The sequence below is a fragment of the Parus major genome, chromosome 3 (genome assembly GCF_001522545.3).
Source record: "Parus major isolate Abel chromosome 3, Parus_major1.1, whole genome shotgun sequence".
NCBI classification, from domain to species: Eukaryota; Metazoa; Chordata; class Aves; order Passeriformes; family Paridae; genus Parus; species Parus major.
Window position 1 is genome coordinate 91,825,842 of NC_031770.1, and position 16,101 is coordinate 91,841,942.

Here is a 16,101-nt window from a genome sequence, read left to right on the forward strand (position 1 = left end):
GTTCCACCAATGCCTTGATCAGACACTTAAAAACTGTTCACTAGTTTTGTGTTTTTATATTATATGCCCAAAGTAACTTCTACTGGTATAGTACCTGCTTTCTCAGTGCTGAATCCATTAAGATACTGATATTTAATGATATTGTGAAACATTTTCTTTTGAATCACTGAGGCAGACTGAATATCTTCTGACCAAATCATAGATGCAAAGTGACAAAGAAGTGAAAGGCAGGACACGGCATAAATAAGATACTGAAAGATCTCAAAGGTCTGGGGAAAACTTTGTGAAGGCTCTGGAAGGAAATATATTTTAATGGATCTAATTTACAAATGTTGTTTGTGGTCATATTCAAAGCTGGAATTTTCTGGGCTCAATTATAAATGTTAATAACAGTGCTAATTTTCAAATATGTAAACCAAAAACGTGTTTAAAAATGCTTAGTGTCTGGAAAGAATCCGATGGCTATGTCTGCTATGGAACATGCAAAGAAAAAGAATGCAAAAAATTCTCCAGAAATACAATGGTTACTAAGCTTTTATGAATAATTTTTTTCACCAGAAAAATTTTAAAATATTTTTGTTTTAAAAACAAACAGCTTTTTGTTTTTTGTATCTTGTCTTTTATGGGCCAAAGGAAATAGCAGGCAGCAAAGTCATTCTAAGGATACAACACTGGGACTGAAGATCATGTGATAAGAACTTAACTTCAGCTATTCTACCTTTATTATCTCCACCTGTTGGTTTATTAAAAATCTTATTGTATTACAACTTTTGTTTCTAAGAATAATAATTATCTGTGATGATTAGCTCATCATAATGTTTTCAGAGACGGCTGATGCAATTTCAGGCTCAGTGTGTGTGGAATTAGATCTTTCATTCTCATTAAGACAATAAAGAGATGGCAATTCCCTCAGTCACTACCCTCAGAATTTATTCAAGTGAGTTAACTAACATAGCAATATAATTATTGGAACAAAGAAACAAGAATTAGCAAACTGTTCCTATTTATGTTCATGTACTTTTTTCTCTTTTATACTGTTTTCTTTTGCTAGAATTAAGTGAACAAAATCGTCTGTCTCATCTGTGAGGCATTTAAGTAAGGTTTTATTTGTTATAGACAACGTTTGTTATAGTTTTAATCTTACACTGCAGCTGCAATCAGAATATTTTCTCTTTGACTGTCAGAGGCAGAGGTAGAACAGCTTTACTGAAGTTAACGTCATTTATAAGATGAGTTACTCAGGTATTTATTTTAAACTCCATTACATTTACTAAAAGGAAAGCAAATTTAAATGAAAGGAAGGAAAAACAGTGCAAAGACCAAGAAGATTTTTAAAGAAGAACATAAGAATTAGATTGCTTACAGTTACTACAACATTATTTCAGTTGTCCCTCCTGTCTACTTTTGTTGACCTTTTTAAATTTATTCAAATGAATTTGAGTTTGATTCAGTCCAATTTATGGTCTGAAACCTTGTTTAGGGAGATTAGTTTTCTGAAAGGAGTGAGTATTGTAGAAGCAACTCTGCCAAGGTCCATTGAGAATGGTAAGTATCTACGGCTGAGTATCTACAGTCTTGTCTATTCTCACAAAGGTGGTGTGAAGCTGGACTTTTGCCATTCACTCAGTGTTTCTTCATTCTTCACTTAATATTTCTTTCCCTATAGCAGCATGTATTTTTCAGTGACTGTTTTATATCTCTTCCATCATAAACTGCAAGGATCTTCCTATTTTCATCACCCTCTCTGTGCACCCTGCTAAAACCTGGAGCGCTTTTCTGCTAATCATGATAACACTGTAGCTGCTCACATCTGTGACCGAGTTTAACTGATTGAAATAATTTGAAAAAGTTGTCATGAAGTTTACAATTTGTCCAAGAAACCTCTCATTCTGGAGAGGAATATGCCGTCTAAAGTAACAATAACTGTTTCAAATGTATTTGTGCACCAGAAGATATTTAGTTGTATTGTAAAGGGAATATTCAATATCCACTTCAGCTAAAGCACATCCGTGTTAGAGTAGTTCTATACCATTCTCCTATTACAAGCATCTCTGATGTAGAAATGTGGGAGATTCTTATTTCAAATATATGAAAATATAAAGTGTTTTAATACAATTTCCTTGATAATTGGTATTATTTTAGGTTAGGATGGTGGATTGACCTTGCAGTTAGTATGTAGCAGTTTCTCTCTGCTATTCCTACTTGCTTCTTTGGCATGTGTTCTCCACAGGCTGCAGAGAGTATCTACTCCTTCATGCACTGCCTTCTCCTCTAAACTCAATGTTGCCTTTTTTACTTCTCACTATTGTGCATGTGTGTGTGTGTGTGTGGCCTCCTCCCACTGGTGTATTTGGCCCTTTCCTAAATATATATTCTGAGAAAAAAACTTTTCTCATGGCTTACCTCTGGGGTTTTCCAGCTTGGGGAAGTGAAGGCTCAGGGGAACGTTGTTTATCACCTATGCTTATCTAAGGGACGGTGTTTAAAAAGAGGGCCAAACTCCTCTAGTCATGCTCACTGAAAGTACATGATGCAAAGGGTACAAAATCAAACATAAGAAAAAGCTTTTAAAATGTGGTGGTGGTAAAACACCTGAATATTTTCCCAGAGGCATTGTGGCTTTTCCACTCTTGTAGCTATTCAAAACCTAACTGGGAAAAGCCCTGGGCAAACTGTTTAGTTATCACTCCCAAGTTCAAGCAATCTTATATACAGTTTATGACTAAAGACTATATATATACACCAACTATATTCCTATGCCAAATTTGGTCTTAATGAATTGATTAGAACTTACCTAAAGAAGTAATAGCACTTCTTCTGGCATAAGCCTTTAGTTCTAAAATTGTCTAATGGGTGGAAAACATTTGTTTTAAAGTTCATTGTTAGCAATAAATTATGAATTTTTTGCAAAGAAAGTAAATCTTCCAGCTCTTTAAATATCCCACTAGGAAAGTATTGATTCCTGGCAAACGTGTCATTTAATTCAATGGAGATTTTACATATGACCTTTCTTTCAAACTTTGGTTTGAAAACCTGCCTGAGTAGAGCTTGGATGTGCTACCCCAGAAGTAGTTATGACCATATTAAATCCTAAGCCAAGTAGGTTCACTGGATTTATTTTCCATTAGCAGTTTGGAACCACTTTCTTTAGTCTTTGGAAGCACAGAAGGCCAATCTCCATACTTTCTACTTTTCATTATAACTCTTAACCACCAAAATGAGAACTGAATCAGATGATCTCATCAGGGCTCTGCACTCCTGATTGCTCTGCAGGTCATCTTTCCATATATTATGCCTGAAGAATAATACTCTTTCTGCCTGTATTAAGGCAGACTCATATTTGTAATCTATACCAGTAAAAGTGAATATATTTTGCTGCTTTTTCCTTCAGAATTCCTTTTATCTTTTTATAAATTAGATTATATAAGCTTTTCTCCTGTTAGAAACATGTTTATTAAGACCAAAAACATTTTGATGGGAAGATCCGTTTGGCAAAGTTGCAGAGGTTTGAGTTATCTCATATTTTCCAGCCTGTATCAGTAAGTCCAGGCTATTTGTTACTAATAAAGAATTCAGGTTTCTATTTAATTATACTGTATTTGTGCCGAATTTCTAACTCGAAAGGTTGATCTTTCTTTATCTCATTGCTCATATATTCTTGAGAAGTTTAATTAAGCCTCTATGTCATATCAGGAATCTGGTTTCTACAAAGAATTGCTAATTTTATCGTGTTCTCTTTAGTGGCTATGTCATTTGAACCATTGGTAATATACTCCACTCCACTGACAAGAAAAATAACCTTTCTCATAGCAGCTGATATAAAGGTGGGGGAGAGTGAGAAATACTCCACTCCACTGACAAGAAAAATAACCTTTCTCATAGCAGCTGATATAAAGGTGGGGGAGAGTGAGAAGAGAGTGAGACTGGTGACCAGTTCTTCTCATCTAAAGATAAAGCAGCTCTGAATTTAAGCATTTTCCATCTATGGTGGAGTTGAGTATTCATATAAGCTGAGAAGTGCATTGTGTTCAGTTTTGATATTCTCAAGTCAGAGGCCTTTACAGTTACTTATTTATACTTAAATGTCAGATATACCTAATCTGTTTGTATTGATAGCATGTTGAAATTCTTCAGAAGGATAAGTTACACTTGAGTAAGTTTCCTATATATATAACGAGGTGAGGTACCATGGGAGATGCCATAGGGTGTCTGAGATATTTACCTGATCTGGCAGAGGTGCCCCTCTCTGGAGGGAAGCCAGCCTGGAGATCAGGTAAGAACAATTCAAAAGGTAGTAGAAATATCTGTTGAGGCAGCAGAAGAGTTCCTCATCCAGGTGAAAAACAATGCTCAGATTAAAAAGGAGTCTGAAGAGAAAGACTCTAAGTCATGACACTGGAGTTTGTACTAGTCTGACAAAAGCTATTGTGTTAATACTACTTGTACATAGATGGCCAAAAATTAATTTTGCATACACACAGAAAAAATAAATTTGCATACACAGAGAAAAATAATAGGTAAATACTTTATCTTTCTGGTCAATTTGCTATTGTAACAGCTGGCAAAATCTAAGAAGTTTTCATTCTTGTTTACTGTTGACTTTGCACTGACCTTTACTAAATTTCCATTCACTGGCAATTTTGTCATCATGTCTTCACCAGCAGAGCCTTCTTTCTTTTTATAGAGAGCATTTTTAAAAAACTTTTCATAAAAACAGAGTGAATTCTCTACTCTTCATTCACTCTAGAGTGTATGTCCCTAAACATATTATAGATACCAACATTAATGCAATACTTTTCACATAATAAAAGTTTTAAAATACTCTTGATGAAATATGAAAGTTTATAAAAGAAGCTTGTTTCTGTCAAGAAAAAAAAAAAGGAGGGAGTGAGAGCAAGAAACGAATACTGTGAATGATGTACTTTTTGATGATCATTCAACTTTTTAACAGAAAGCTGCCCTAGAGGACTCTGACATGGTCTTTTAACTTCTTTGTCCTCAAGGGTTTCAATCTCCTCAGTGTGTGGTTCCAAAGTTATCAGGGCAGACTTGGAGTATTCTTCAGCTTTTCTCAGAAGACTAAACCAAGACTGACAGAATTCATTTCTCATGCAACTCTTGACAGGTGTCATTGAGAGAAAGCAATCTCCTTCTACTCTCACTGTGATTTACAATTGAGTCCCCAGGGTGAAAGGCAATTGGGGAAAATACTGCCTTAGTTCTGTATGTCAGCCAACTCAAATTCTTTTCTAAAGTACTCTTTACTGCAGCCCTTCTTAGCAACAGCACACTTGTGTATATATTTAAAAACTGATAGCTGATCTTAAGTGGCGCTGCAGGCATAATTGTGGTTCCTTTTTAACTTGAGGGAATGTATTCTCTTGCATAATCATTTGATAAGGCTTCATGTATGATGCAAGAATTTTGTTCACAGAGCACATGCTTAAATTATACATTTGGTGGTTGTTTTGTATTTCATTCATCACTGAGCTGTCTGAACAGATACTACTGGTATTGAAGTGAAATTCTGTATCACACAGAAAAATGGATACTTCGAGACTGCAATATATTCCTTGAACACTACATATTTCTGGTCTGCATGGAGAATTAACTTTTTATGTTCCACCTATTCACTTGCAAAAAATAGTTCAGGTAAAATTGCTTTTGGATTGCTTTGGGCCAGCATATCTTCATGAAACAAAGTTCCTTTTAATTTCTAATACTGACTTTCCATAAGCGAACTTGACACGATTACCCATTTAACCAAGGATTTAATTTTAAGCAGTTATATTTGTTTTTTTTTTAAATGTTATAATATCAATATCACTAAAAAAGGGACAGCTCTTGTGAAGGCTGGTTAAAAATTAAACCTAGAGAAAGAATTGAGTAATCCATAGGAAGAGAAGAATATTTGAAAATTATTATATTCAAGAATCTACAAACTCTTCAATAAATGCAAGAATTTTGAAACACACATCAGATTTTTCTTCTGTTTCAATAGAACATTCTGAGATTAAAATTGAAATAATTTGAACTATTAATTTCAATATTCTCTTTCAACTAATCTTGTGCATATTTGAGTTCAATAGAAATTATTTTCTTTAAATAGCAGTGAAAAATAAGCACTTTTAGGTTTTTCTTTTTAACAAATTCTAAAATGGCATTTCACTGTTTATTTTACTGCTTTTTCCTTTACACAATTTTTATCTGTACAGTATTTCACTGTTTGTCACTTTGATCTAGAAATAGAATAAACATTCAATATTATTAGTTAAATAATGGTACTTTCTGATATTCTGGAGTTCCCACAACTCCCAAATGAGATTTCTATGTGACTGATAGTCTATGATGCCATGACAAGTTGTTATGACAATTTGCAACAAAACCCAAAACCAAACAAATAAACAAACAATAACCCCAAAACAAACATACCCCAAACCTCTAAAACCACCAAACAAAACCACCCAAAAATCACACCAGAAAATCAGCTAAAAATATAGATTGCATGGAGGAAGATTCTTTTGAAATCGTAAGAAACTTAATCTGATAAACAGTATGAATCTTGTCCTATAGCTTGGGAAAAAGTAGTATGTTTCCTCATGCAAATTTCCACTATTTTTCTGTATTCATTAATGAAATTTTACTGTAAAAGTATTTCCTGTTTAAGCTGTGTATGCCCAGTTTTTAATCCTATATTCCTGAGCTAAAAAAAACTTGGATGATATTGAATGAAGGCTACTAAACATGCATCTGTACTGTGGATCTCACAGCAAGAAATCCTATTTGTACCAGGATATATAGAAAAAAATTAAATATGATTGCTATATTGATAAACTGATATTAACTCACCTGTGGACTGTTGGCAGAGGAATGTAATTATTATTTTTCCACGGGATTTTACATATATTTTTACAGCCATAAAGCACAATTCCATCTTTTTTTAATCCATATCGTTTAAGGGAAGAGCTGCTCTTAAAAGTGTAGTTGCTAAAACAGGTAGGTATCAGTGAAATGGAAAAGTGTTATTTTGCCATGGTTACATTTGGATATGCAAAGTGTATCATTTCATTTCAAAGTGATGTACTGGTTAGAATATGGATATTGGTCTCAAGAAGACTTAAATTCTGTTCTCTACCATTGTAAATATTCAATACAACCTTGGACTTCACTTTTTGATATGATGGATCACAATAGCGGTATTGTGTAATTGTGAGGCTGGGAATCAAATTACCATAAAAATAGTTTTTGCAAAATAGAAAGATTTTGAAATATTTACTTCTGTATTTGAAATTAAATTTATCTATATTTTTAAATTAAACAGTGCCTGGCATGGGAGCTGAATTGCTCCTACTTATTTCGATGGTTTTTCATTTGAACCAAGTGTCACATTCACAGGAACTGTTTGGAGCATGGCTCAGGGGTTAGTATGGGCAAGACGATCTTTCTTTATGAGTAGTTTAAAGAAATTCACCTTGTTCCAGAAGGTAGCAGTGTACAATGGCATAGACTGAGCCACCATCTGCTGGCCTCATGCCAGAAAAAAAGTGCTGGCTTTCTTTAATCCATATTGGTACAGATCTGTATTCAAATGTTTAGGAATTTGTATACATTTACATAGAAAAATTAAGGATGTTTTTTGTACAAGGCAAACAATAACTATGCAGAGGATGTGGGCTGGTTCCAAAAGCAGAAACTTAACAGCATGATTGCCCCAGCACTACACTGTGTCTGCTTGCCTAGGAAGCAGGGTTAATTAGGATGCAGCATGTGCTGCTTCTGGGAACTGTGCTAGTTTCTGTAAGAAAGGATTGCATTATGAGTACAGGCATACGAGTTCCTTCAGATCTAGCTTAATGTTTTGGTGAGGCATCCTGTCAGTGGACTGTGCATTTAAAAGACTTTCACATGTGTCCCTGTTCTACAATGATAGTTGTACTGAAAGTGCAAGAATTAGACTTAGCTGACAAAGATGAATAACCATGGAAAAAAAGCAGTAACAAAGGATGTGTCATGTAAAAGAAAAAAGCATTTTCTCTTGATAATACTATTAAACAGAGATCCCCCGAAGAAAGAATTTTTGGAGTTCTTCAAAGCAAGTACAGAGACACAGACTTACACACCCAAACCTTTCACAGCGTTCAAAGAGTAGTGAGGTATTAGGACTTGATATTTTTCCCCATATTATGGGACAGAAAAAAAAAGAGGTATTAGTTTCTGTCAATGAAATCTCATGTAAACACATATTTATTTAACCTGCATATATCTGATTTCTGCATAAAATAGTATGGTTATAACACCATGTTTAAATAAAAGTTGTTAGCATGAAATATAAGCTAAATTACATAATGTAAGCTGAATGTAACTTCTCTTGTGAATTATTTCATGGGATTCATCATAAAACAAATAGGAATAATTTCAGTTAGGAGACTCTAAAGTATTATTACTGCTCAGGAATAATAAAAAAAAAGGACCTCTTTCATTGAACACAATCATTCTACATAGTATTTTCTAATGCTTTGTGTGCATCATTGCAATACATAATTTTAAAAAGATATTTGACTTTTCTATGTAATTGTATTTACTGTGTTTTTAATAAAAATTGGTACATGAAAAATAGGTTTCTTTTACATATAATAAAACTTAAGCTTTTGAATAAAAGTTATTCAGGGATAAAAAGCACTCCATTACGGACTATGTATATCTTACCTCTAAAATGATAACCTTATCTATGTTCTTCTCCACTGATTTCTTTTTCATGAAAATTGATTTTAACTAGATGACATACTTGAAAGATGACATACTTCACATGAAAATTATGTAGAAGACCAAACTTAGCCTTCCAAGGGAATGATAAAGAATTCCTCAAATTTCTCTTTCATCTATGAACCACTTGTACACTTGATAATATGTATCTTGTCCAAAACTATTAAAAGAATTGGAGTAAATTTGTAGTATTACTTTCAAAGCAAAAAGATCTAGAGTCTTACTTAGGTGTCAATATTTCTGATATTTAAGTCAAATAAAATGCACAAAGGAACCATAGGTGAACCACAGTTGCAAGCAGCTAGTGAAGTAATAAGAATCATTGCTACACTTATGATATTGCTGTTATGCATCAGCAATGAACGCTGTTTGTCTTACAGTGGTGAACTGTTCTGATCCTGGCTTTGTGGAGAATGCAATTCGTCACGGGCAGCAGAATTATCCTGAAAGTTTCAAATATGGAACAAGCGTGGCATACCATTGCAAGAAGGGTTTTTATCTCTTGGGATCATCTGCACTGACCTGTAAAGCTAATGGGTTATGGGATAGATCATTACCAAAGTGTTTGTGTAAGTATTCATTTGGTTGAATTAGCATTAAAGGGTTGTGCCTGATTTTAAGTCATGATAGAAAAAAGAAGTGTAGCCATCTATTAAGGAACAAAGTGGACTTTAAGATCAATACATTGCAAATTGTACATCTCAGTAAGAAAACATTAAGACAAAATATCAGGCAACTTACCATTATTAAAAATGTGTTTCCAGGGAACTGCGGAACTATTGTTTCAAATGCCAGAAAGTCAACATTCATTTCCCCTTTCAGTGGATTGTTAAGATATCTGGAAACACCTAGGGAAATCTAAAATTACTATTTATTTGTTATAATTTAGAATGATAGTCTAAGACCATTAATGCCTATATCAGATATTTTTTTTTTTTCTCTCTCATTGTAATGTATACGTGAGAACAAATCTGTGAAATGTTTTGAGAAAAATTTTGCTCAGGAGGGTCTTTTCATAACATCACTTCATATTTCCTCCATTACCTTCTCCTCAGAGGGAGGAAATCTTCTGGTGTTTTTTATGATCAGCAAGTTTCATATCTTTCCAAAATAACAATTTGCCTGAGTTTAATTTCCATTGAGATATTTTCCTTCTGTGATCACTATTAATTTTCTGACATGATTTCTGATTTGCAATGCAATTATAAGTAGTAAATGAAATTAAAGTATATTTTAATTTCAAACGTATTAGATGTTTTAAAAGTTTTTTTGCTTTACAGAATAAAATTTTTTACTATGATTATTTATTTAATGGATTTTAACTATGATTATTTATTTAATGGATTAACATTATATACACTTATATTATAAAAAATATCACTAGGCTGGTGAATTTATTTCTTTATTATCCTTTTCATACTGCTATGTACCTAATATTCAGATGACCTAAGCAGTTTGTTTTTGTTTGGGTTTTTTTTTCTATAACAATTTCTGCTTTCAATGTCTGTCAATAAAAGCTATAACCAGAAAAAAGTGTGTTCACTCACATTTCAGTAGTAAAATAATTAGGGGAAATACACCATTTTAAATACAAATAGCTGCATATTTTATTTTTTTTTTTGGTTTGGCAAGAATATTTACTGGTTTAAGCATGTTCCTTACTTCTTGTATCTCAGAAAAATAAATATGATTTAAAATTATAAAAATCATCAGTAATACATGTTTTTCTTGCTCATTCTAGTTCATCACATTGCTATAATAATATTACAGTATAAATATTTTATTTCACTATGCTGCTTAAACTGTACCTAGTTGTAGATAGGATAAAGCTACTTACACTATCTTATCTGCAGTCTATAAGCACATTACAAATAGCCTTATTTGGTGTCTTCCTTCCTATTGCTAACCAAAATAAGGTGTACTATTTGTAGGGAAGGATCATGAAAAGAAATTAATGAGGAAAGAAATCTATATCTTTTTAGAGAAGGCTAAACTGGATTGAATAGTTTTATACATAGTTTTGTGTTTAATCTTACAAATGACCAGTAAATAATTTATAGCAACAAGAACAATGAATCTATGTAAGAGTTGGAATCCAGACAGACGTATATTTTGTGGAACCAGCCTTGTATTTAAAGGCTATAAGAGATTTTTTCTGTGCTATGAAAACATCTCATAATGTGGTGTTCTTTCCTTTGTTAGCCATTTCTTGTGGACATCCTGGGGTACCTGCAAATGCGATTCTTTCAGGAGACAAATTTACATATGGCTCCATAATTCACTACTCTTGCACAGCGGGTCGAAGGCTCATAGGAAATTCTACGAGAGAGTGCCAAGAAGATAGCCACTGGAGTGGGACCCTCCCTCACTGTTCAGGTACTTGTACAAACCATTATCTGAATGTCATCTTGTCATATGAGTGAGGCTATTCTCACATTTCTTAGCCAATTATCTGTTTGTTTTTTTTATTTTAGAGTTATATTTTAATTTTGTCAATAGTCACTCTGCTGTATCACACCCATTTACTGAAATATTCTCATAATCATCTCATTCTCTTTGTCATTACTTCACAACTTCACTCCTCAGCCAGATGCTCTAGTTGTATACTGCAGTGTATAGAAGACACAGCAAAATAGTATTTCAAACCTCGTCAAGTTTTGCTTAAAAAGGATGCATGTGTTACATTACATTCTTATGAACACTGTTTTTTGTAAACAAAGGCTTTTACATCAGAAAATTTTGATTGAGGAACTCCACAGCAAAGGTATTAAGGTACACTTTGTGCATCTCACTCCTTTTTTCTCTTGCAGAAATAAACTTTATTATTGTCACAACGTGCAAGCACCATAAATGTCTGATGTGTTCTTGGTGCTCTCAGGAACAGTTTATTCTTCCCTAGACTATGCAAATCTATAAGAAGTCATAAAACATCACACAGTTTTGTTGGAGTGAAGAGTTCAGGCAAGGATTGGCTACTAAGGACACCCACAGCATTTTAATAGCTTTTGTAAGGGAAAGAGGTATTCACACTTCGGTGTATTAAAATCAAATACTTGAAGGGTTTAAGAAGAAAATTTCCTAGTGATAAAATTGTTCATAATTACCCATTATACAATCTTATAACTTCCCTTGAGCCATTGGATATTCCCACTGTTGGGCTGATGTGATTCAATGTGGTTCAATTCAGACTTGACCTAATTTAAATAGGTGTAAAGTACTTTGAATTATTTTCAGTACTTTGAAAAAGCTCTGAATAAGTATTCATTGAAAATGGACCATTTATGAGCTGCAAGGATGATTCTGCAAGGATGCTGAGCAGAATTTGAAATACTAAAAAAGGAAGTGAATTTAAATCACTTCTGTTTCTTTTCTGTTCTCTACTGCTCAAGGAGAAAATAGTTCAGATTCTTCTCACACTGCTAGATCTCACTGCTGTCGTGATCTCTATGCCTAGACCTCAAAGGCATTACTGCACAACAAGAAATCTTTTCTTGCTTATCTTAAGCTCTCATTTATGTCACTTTCACCTTTTTATCCAGCATATCCCAGATCTGAAATTGCACCAAGGAAAAATTTTAGTTTGGTGTAGGGAAATTTTAATTGCTAATAAGTGAGACTCTTCAGATATCTTCAGTCATGAATATGACAGTATTTTTATAGACTCATAGATTTCAAAAACTTTAAAGAGCTTTGTGCTCATGTCTTATGGTGGGGAAAATATGTATAGGGAAAGTAAAATATTGTTGGTGATGCAAAATTCAAATTTCTGACTTTGAACACAATGGGTCATCATCTTGAGAACAAGATGATTCCCTAGGAAAATGAAAATCTGTCTCTGTTGGTTCAGTGTAAAAAAAGCAAAGAAAATCTCCCTCCTCTCAAAAACACCAAAGAAAACCCTAAAAAGGTCTATTTTCTCTAAGGTATTTAGAATTCTAAAATTAACTACACTTTCCAAGTTGGATATTCAGGAGATTAATCCATCAAAATCCAATATGAATAATTCCTTGTCATAATGTCAGTGAAAGAATGATTGTGCCCAGGATGACTGAGAACTCTAATTGGTTTTATACATTGGGGATATGAAAAACAGTCCAAATACAATGTTTAAAATCTATACTCTCCTTCAGAATGGAATTTATTTCTTTCTTATATATTAATATTTGTTTGAATGCCTGATGGTTCTGTGATGGCATAAATATGATCTCAGGGTTTGTTGTTACAACTGTTGCAATGATGGACTTTCGTATCTTATGAATTAAACAAAAGTTGACATTTTTGTTTAAAATGGTCCACTAATTTTTCAATAATGGATATTGAGCTTTCTACATTGCTAAATGAAAAGGGGCCTAGACCTTCATATTACTGTAACTGCCTTTGTCTGTACCCTTTGACTATAACATTTCACATTCCCAGCTCAAATTTTCTCCAAGTCAAAACTAGGTATGTCCAAGGAAAAAAAAAATAAATCTAATCATTCATCTGGAATAAGTCCCTCAGCAAAATCCCAAAGCAACTCGGACATCATCAAATTTTCAGAATCATATATCATTCTGCCCTGAAAAATCCCTTTGTGTTCACAAGCCAAAGTATATGTGATATATCTGTTTCATGCCATAAACATGCCACAGTAAAAGCCTGAATCACAGTCCCCATGTTATTTCACACATTTTAAGCAAACAGAAATATCTGTGAAATAGTAGTGTTGTAGAGTAAGTGGAAGCAGATAGCATTCAGAGGCCACATCTGGACTTCTGCTTTAGCAGTGCCAGGGTAGAACTTATGGATGACTTGATGCCTGAGACCTTTATACTCTTTGAATTGTCCTCAGATTAATTTGTACCCATCACACCTGTTAGTCCATCAAACAATGCACAAATACTTTACAAGTTTGTGTGTGCTGGAGACCATTCTTCATATTCATGGAGGCAGGCACTGTGTTTTGGGGTGAATTTTACTGCACACAGAGAGACAGAACATACCAGTTGACTTAGGGCACTCACACTGTTTACAAGCATGTATTTATACCAGGAAATCTAGGTCCAAATGATGTAGGGCAGGGTGACAAGAGCAATCTATTCTAGAAGAACCTAATACTAAACAAAGTGAACACAATCAAAGCCCACAAGTTAGTCTTGAATTCAGGAATTCTCTTGGCCTCCTTTTATGAGAAATTATGATTGTATCCACTAATGCATGCTATAACTAAAACCTTATGATGCGCATGTAATCATGCTTTCTGACATATGAAATTTTTAATTTCTAAATGAACTATTTGAGTTTTCTCAAAAATTGTTTTTTCTTTGTTTAGGATTTTATCCTTTATATGAGAGAGATGCCTATGAAAAAAATAACCCAACATTTTAGAGTATACAGACTTCAAACTATTAAAGTATTTACACATACTTTGAAAAAAAACCCCAAAAATAAAAGCAAAGCCCAAAATCAAAACCTATAGTTTCAATACAATTTGAGTTTAGACATATAGTTCAAAAGTGGAGAACAAAGGATAATATCACTGTTAACTGCAATGTAGACACAAGGATTTTGGAGATAGACAATTTTATACCAAAATTTATAATAAATTGTTGATACTGAACCCATGCTTTCTTAACCATCTCATATGGTATCTCCTGTAACAGCTACTTTATGTGATAAAGCACTTGACTGATTCATCAGATTTATGAGGACATCTTTGAGAGCTCTTTCTTGCAATACATACTTTCTCTTCTAAATTTGTAATCAATATTTGCATAGAAATTTAGAGGATAAAGATAATCATGAGACATTTTTATTCTTGACAGACAGATGGGTAAGAGTATTTTCTGTAGATATTTGTATTTCAAATACATTTCCTAAAAATTTGAATATTGTTTCCTCACACTTTAATTATTTTTATTAGAAGATACTACTATAAGTTAAACAATAAAACACAGTGTGTAGAAAATATAATTTCTGTCAAAAAGCAACAGATTTGTTGAACTGACAAAAAGTGACAGGGGTGCTTCCTGTGTTCTCAATTATATTTTAGCTTTTATTTTTATTGCATTCTGCGTTTATGTCTGTATTGGTCTGAGGAAAGAAGTAGGATAAAAAGATATGTATTTTCATCTTTGACTTTAGTTTCACACCATAATACTGGAAAAAAGGGATTGTTATAGAAACAACGCAGTGGCATTATTTGCAAGACAGTAGCTTCACTGCCACTACATTTGCTCATAATGTCCCAAAGCCAATATTTGTGCTCTGTTGTGTTTTTCAGGAAATAATCCTGGTTTTTGTGATGATCCAGGAGTACCAGCTCACGGGTCTAGATTAGGGGATGAGTTCAAAACAAAAAGTCTGCTACGTTTCTCCTGTGAAATGGGTTATCAGCTGCGAGGGTCTGCAGAGCGAACATGCCTGCTTAATGGTTCCTGGTCAGGTATACAGCCTGTGTGTGAAGGTAGGCACTGGTACTTGGGCATTTGAAACTATTGACACACTTCCTTATGACTTTTATTCTTTGATTGAAAAATTTGTTAGGCAGAAATATGCTTTTGTAACATTCTGCAGAAAGGCGATATAAAAAGTTTACAAGCTGTTCATGTTTTGCTTGAAAACTTAAACCTGAACTGCTAAAGTTTTGGAATATATATTTATAAAAAAATTGTGATAAAATAATTTTAGTTAAAAAATAATTAGCCTGAAAATAAATAATAGATACCTGAGTTAAATGTAAGACTAAGCAAATGCTTTTGATTGAAGATAGGAAAATGGAGTGATAAATAAATCTGTCTGTTTTGCAACAGTAAAATACTTTCATCTTCTCTTTCTATGTAATACCTATGCATAGCAAGGACTGAATAAATGATAAAATAAATTTGCATAAATTAAGTATAAATTAATAAATCAATACATATTTCTCAACAGAAATTAGACTATTTTTAATGAGATATTTTTATGCTGCCTCTTTCAGAAGAGATGCAATAGAAAATATTTCTGAAAAATCACATTTAAAAATATGATTGAAAAAATTAAGAATTTTTATATTTTTTGTGCGGTTAAGATTGGAAATCAGTAATAGAAGATGTTAAATTCAGTTTTTTAATTACTTCTCATTTTCCGAGAATGTTTGAAAAATTCCTTTTTCTAATTCTTCAGTTGATGTATTGTCTAGTATCTGTTATCTCTAAAAAATATTAAACTAAATTATAAAATGGAAGACAGAACAAAATATTTGTAACAATTTTTTTTTTTACCTACATGTTTTATTCTGAGAACAATTGTTCTTTTGCAGTATTCTTCAGCACAGACTAATCTGTCAGTGCAGATATCATCATAACTGTATAAAAATAG

The 16,101-nt window shown here is 33.1% G+C and overlaps 1 protein-coding gene across 2 annotated transcripts in view; it reads left to right on the forward strand.

Moving 5' to 3' along the window:
- Window positions 1-16,101, forward strand: part of CSMD1 (CUB and Sushi multiple domains 1) — a 1,067,087-nt gene that overhangs the window by 1,018,630 nt on the left and 32,356 nt on the right. For both annotated transcript variants that reach the window (XM_015621308.3, XM_015621309.3), the window contains exons 55-57: window positions 9,144-9,332; window positions 10,966-11,139; window positions 15,026-15,208. In XM_015621308.3, the coding sequence (XP_015476794.1) occupies window positions 9,144-9,332; window positions 10,966-11,139; window positions 15,026-15,208 (546 nt within the window). The remainder of the gene's footprint in view (window positions 1-9,143; window positions 9,333-10,965; window positions 11,140-15,025; window positions 15,209-16,101) is intronic.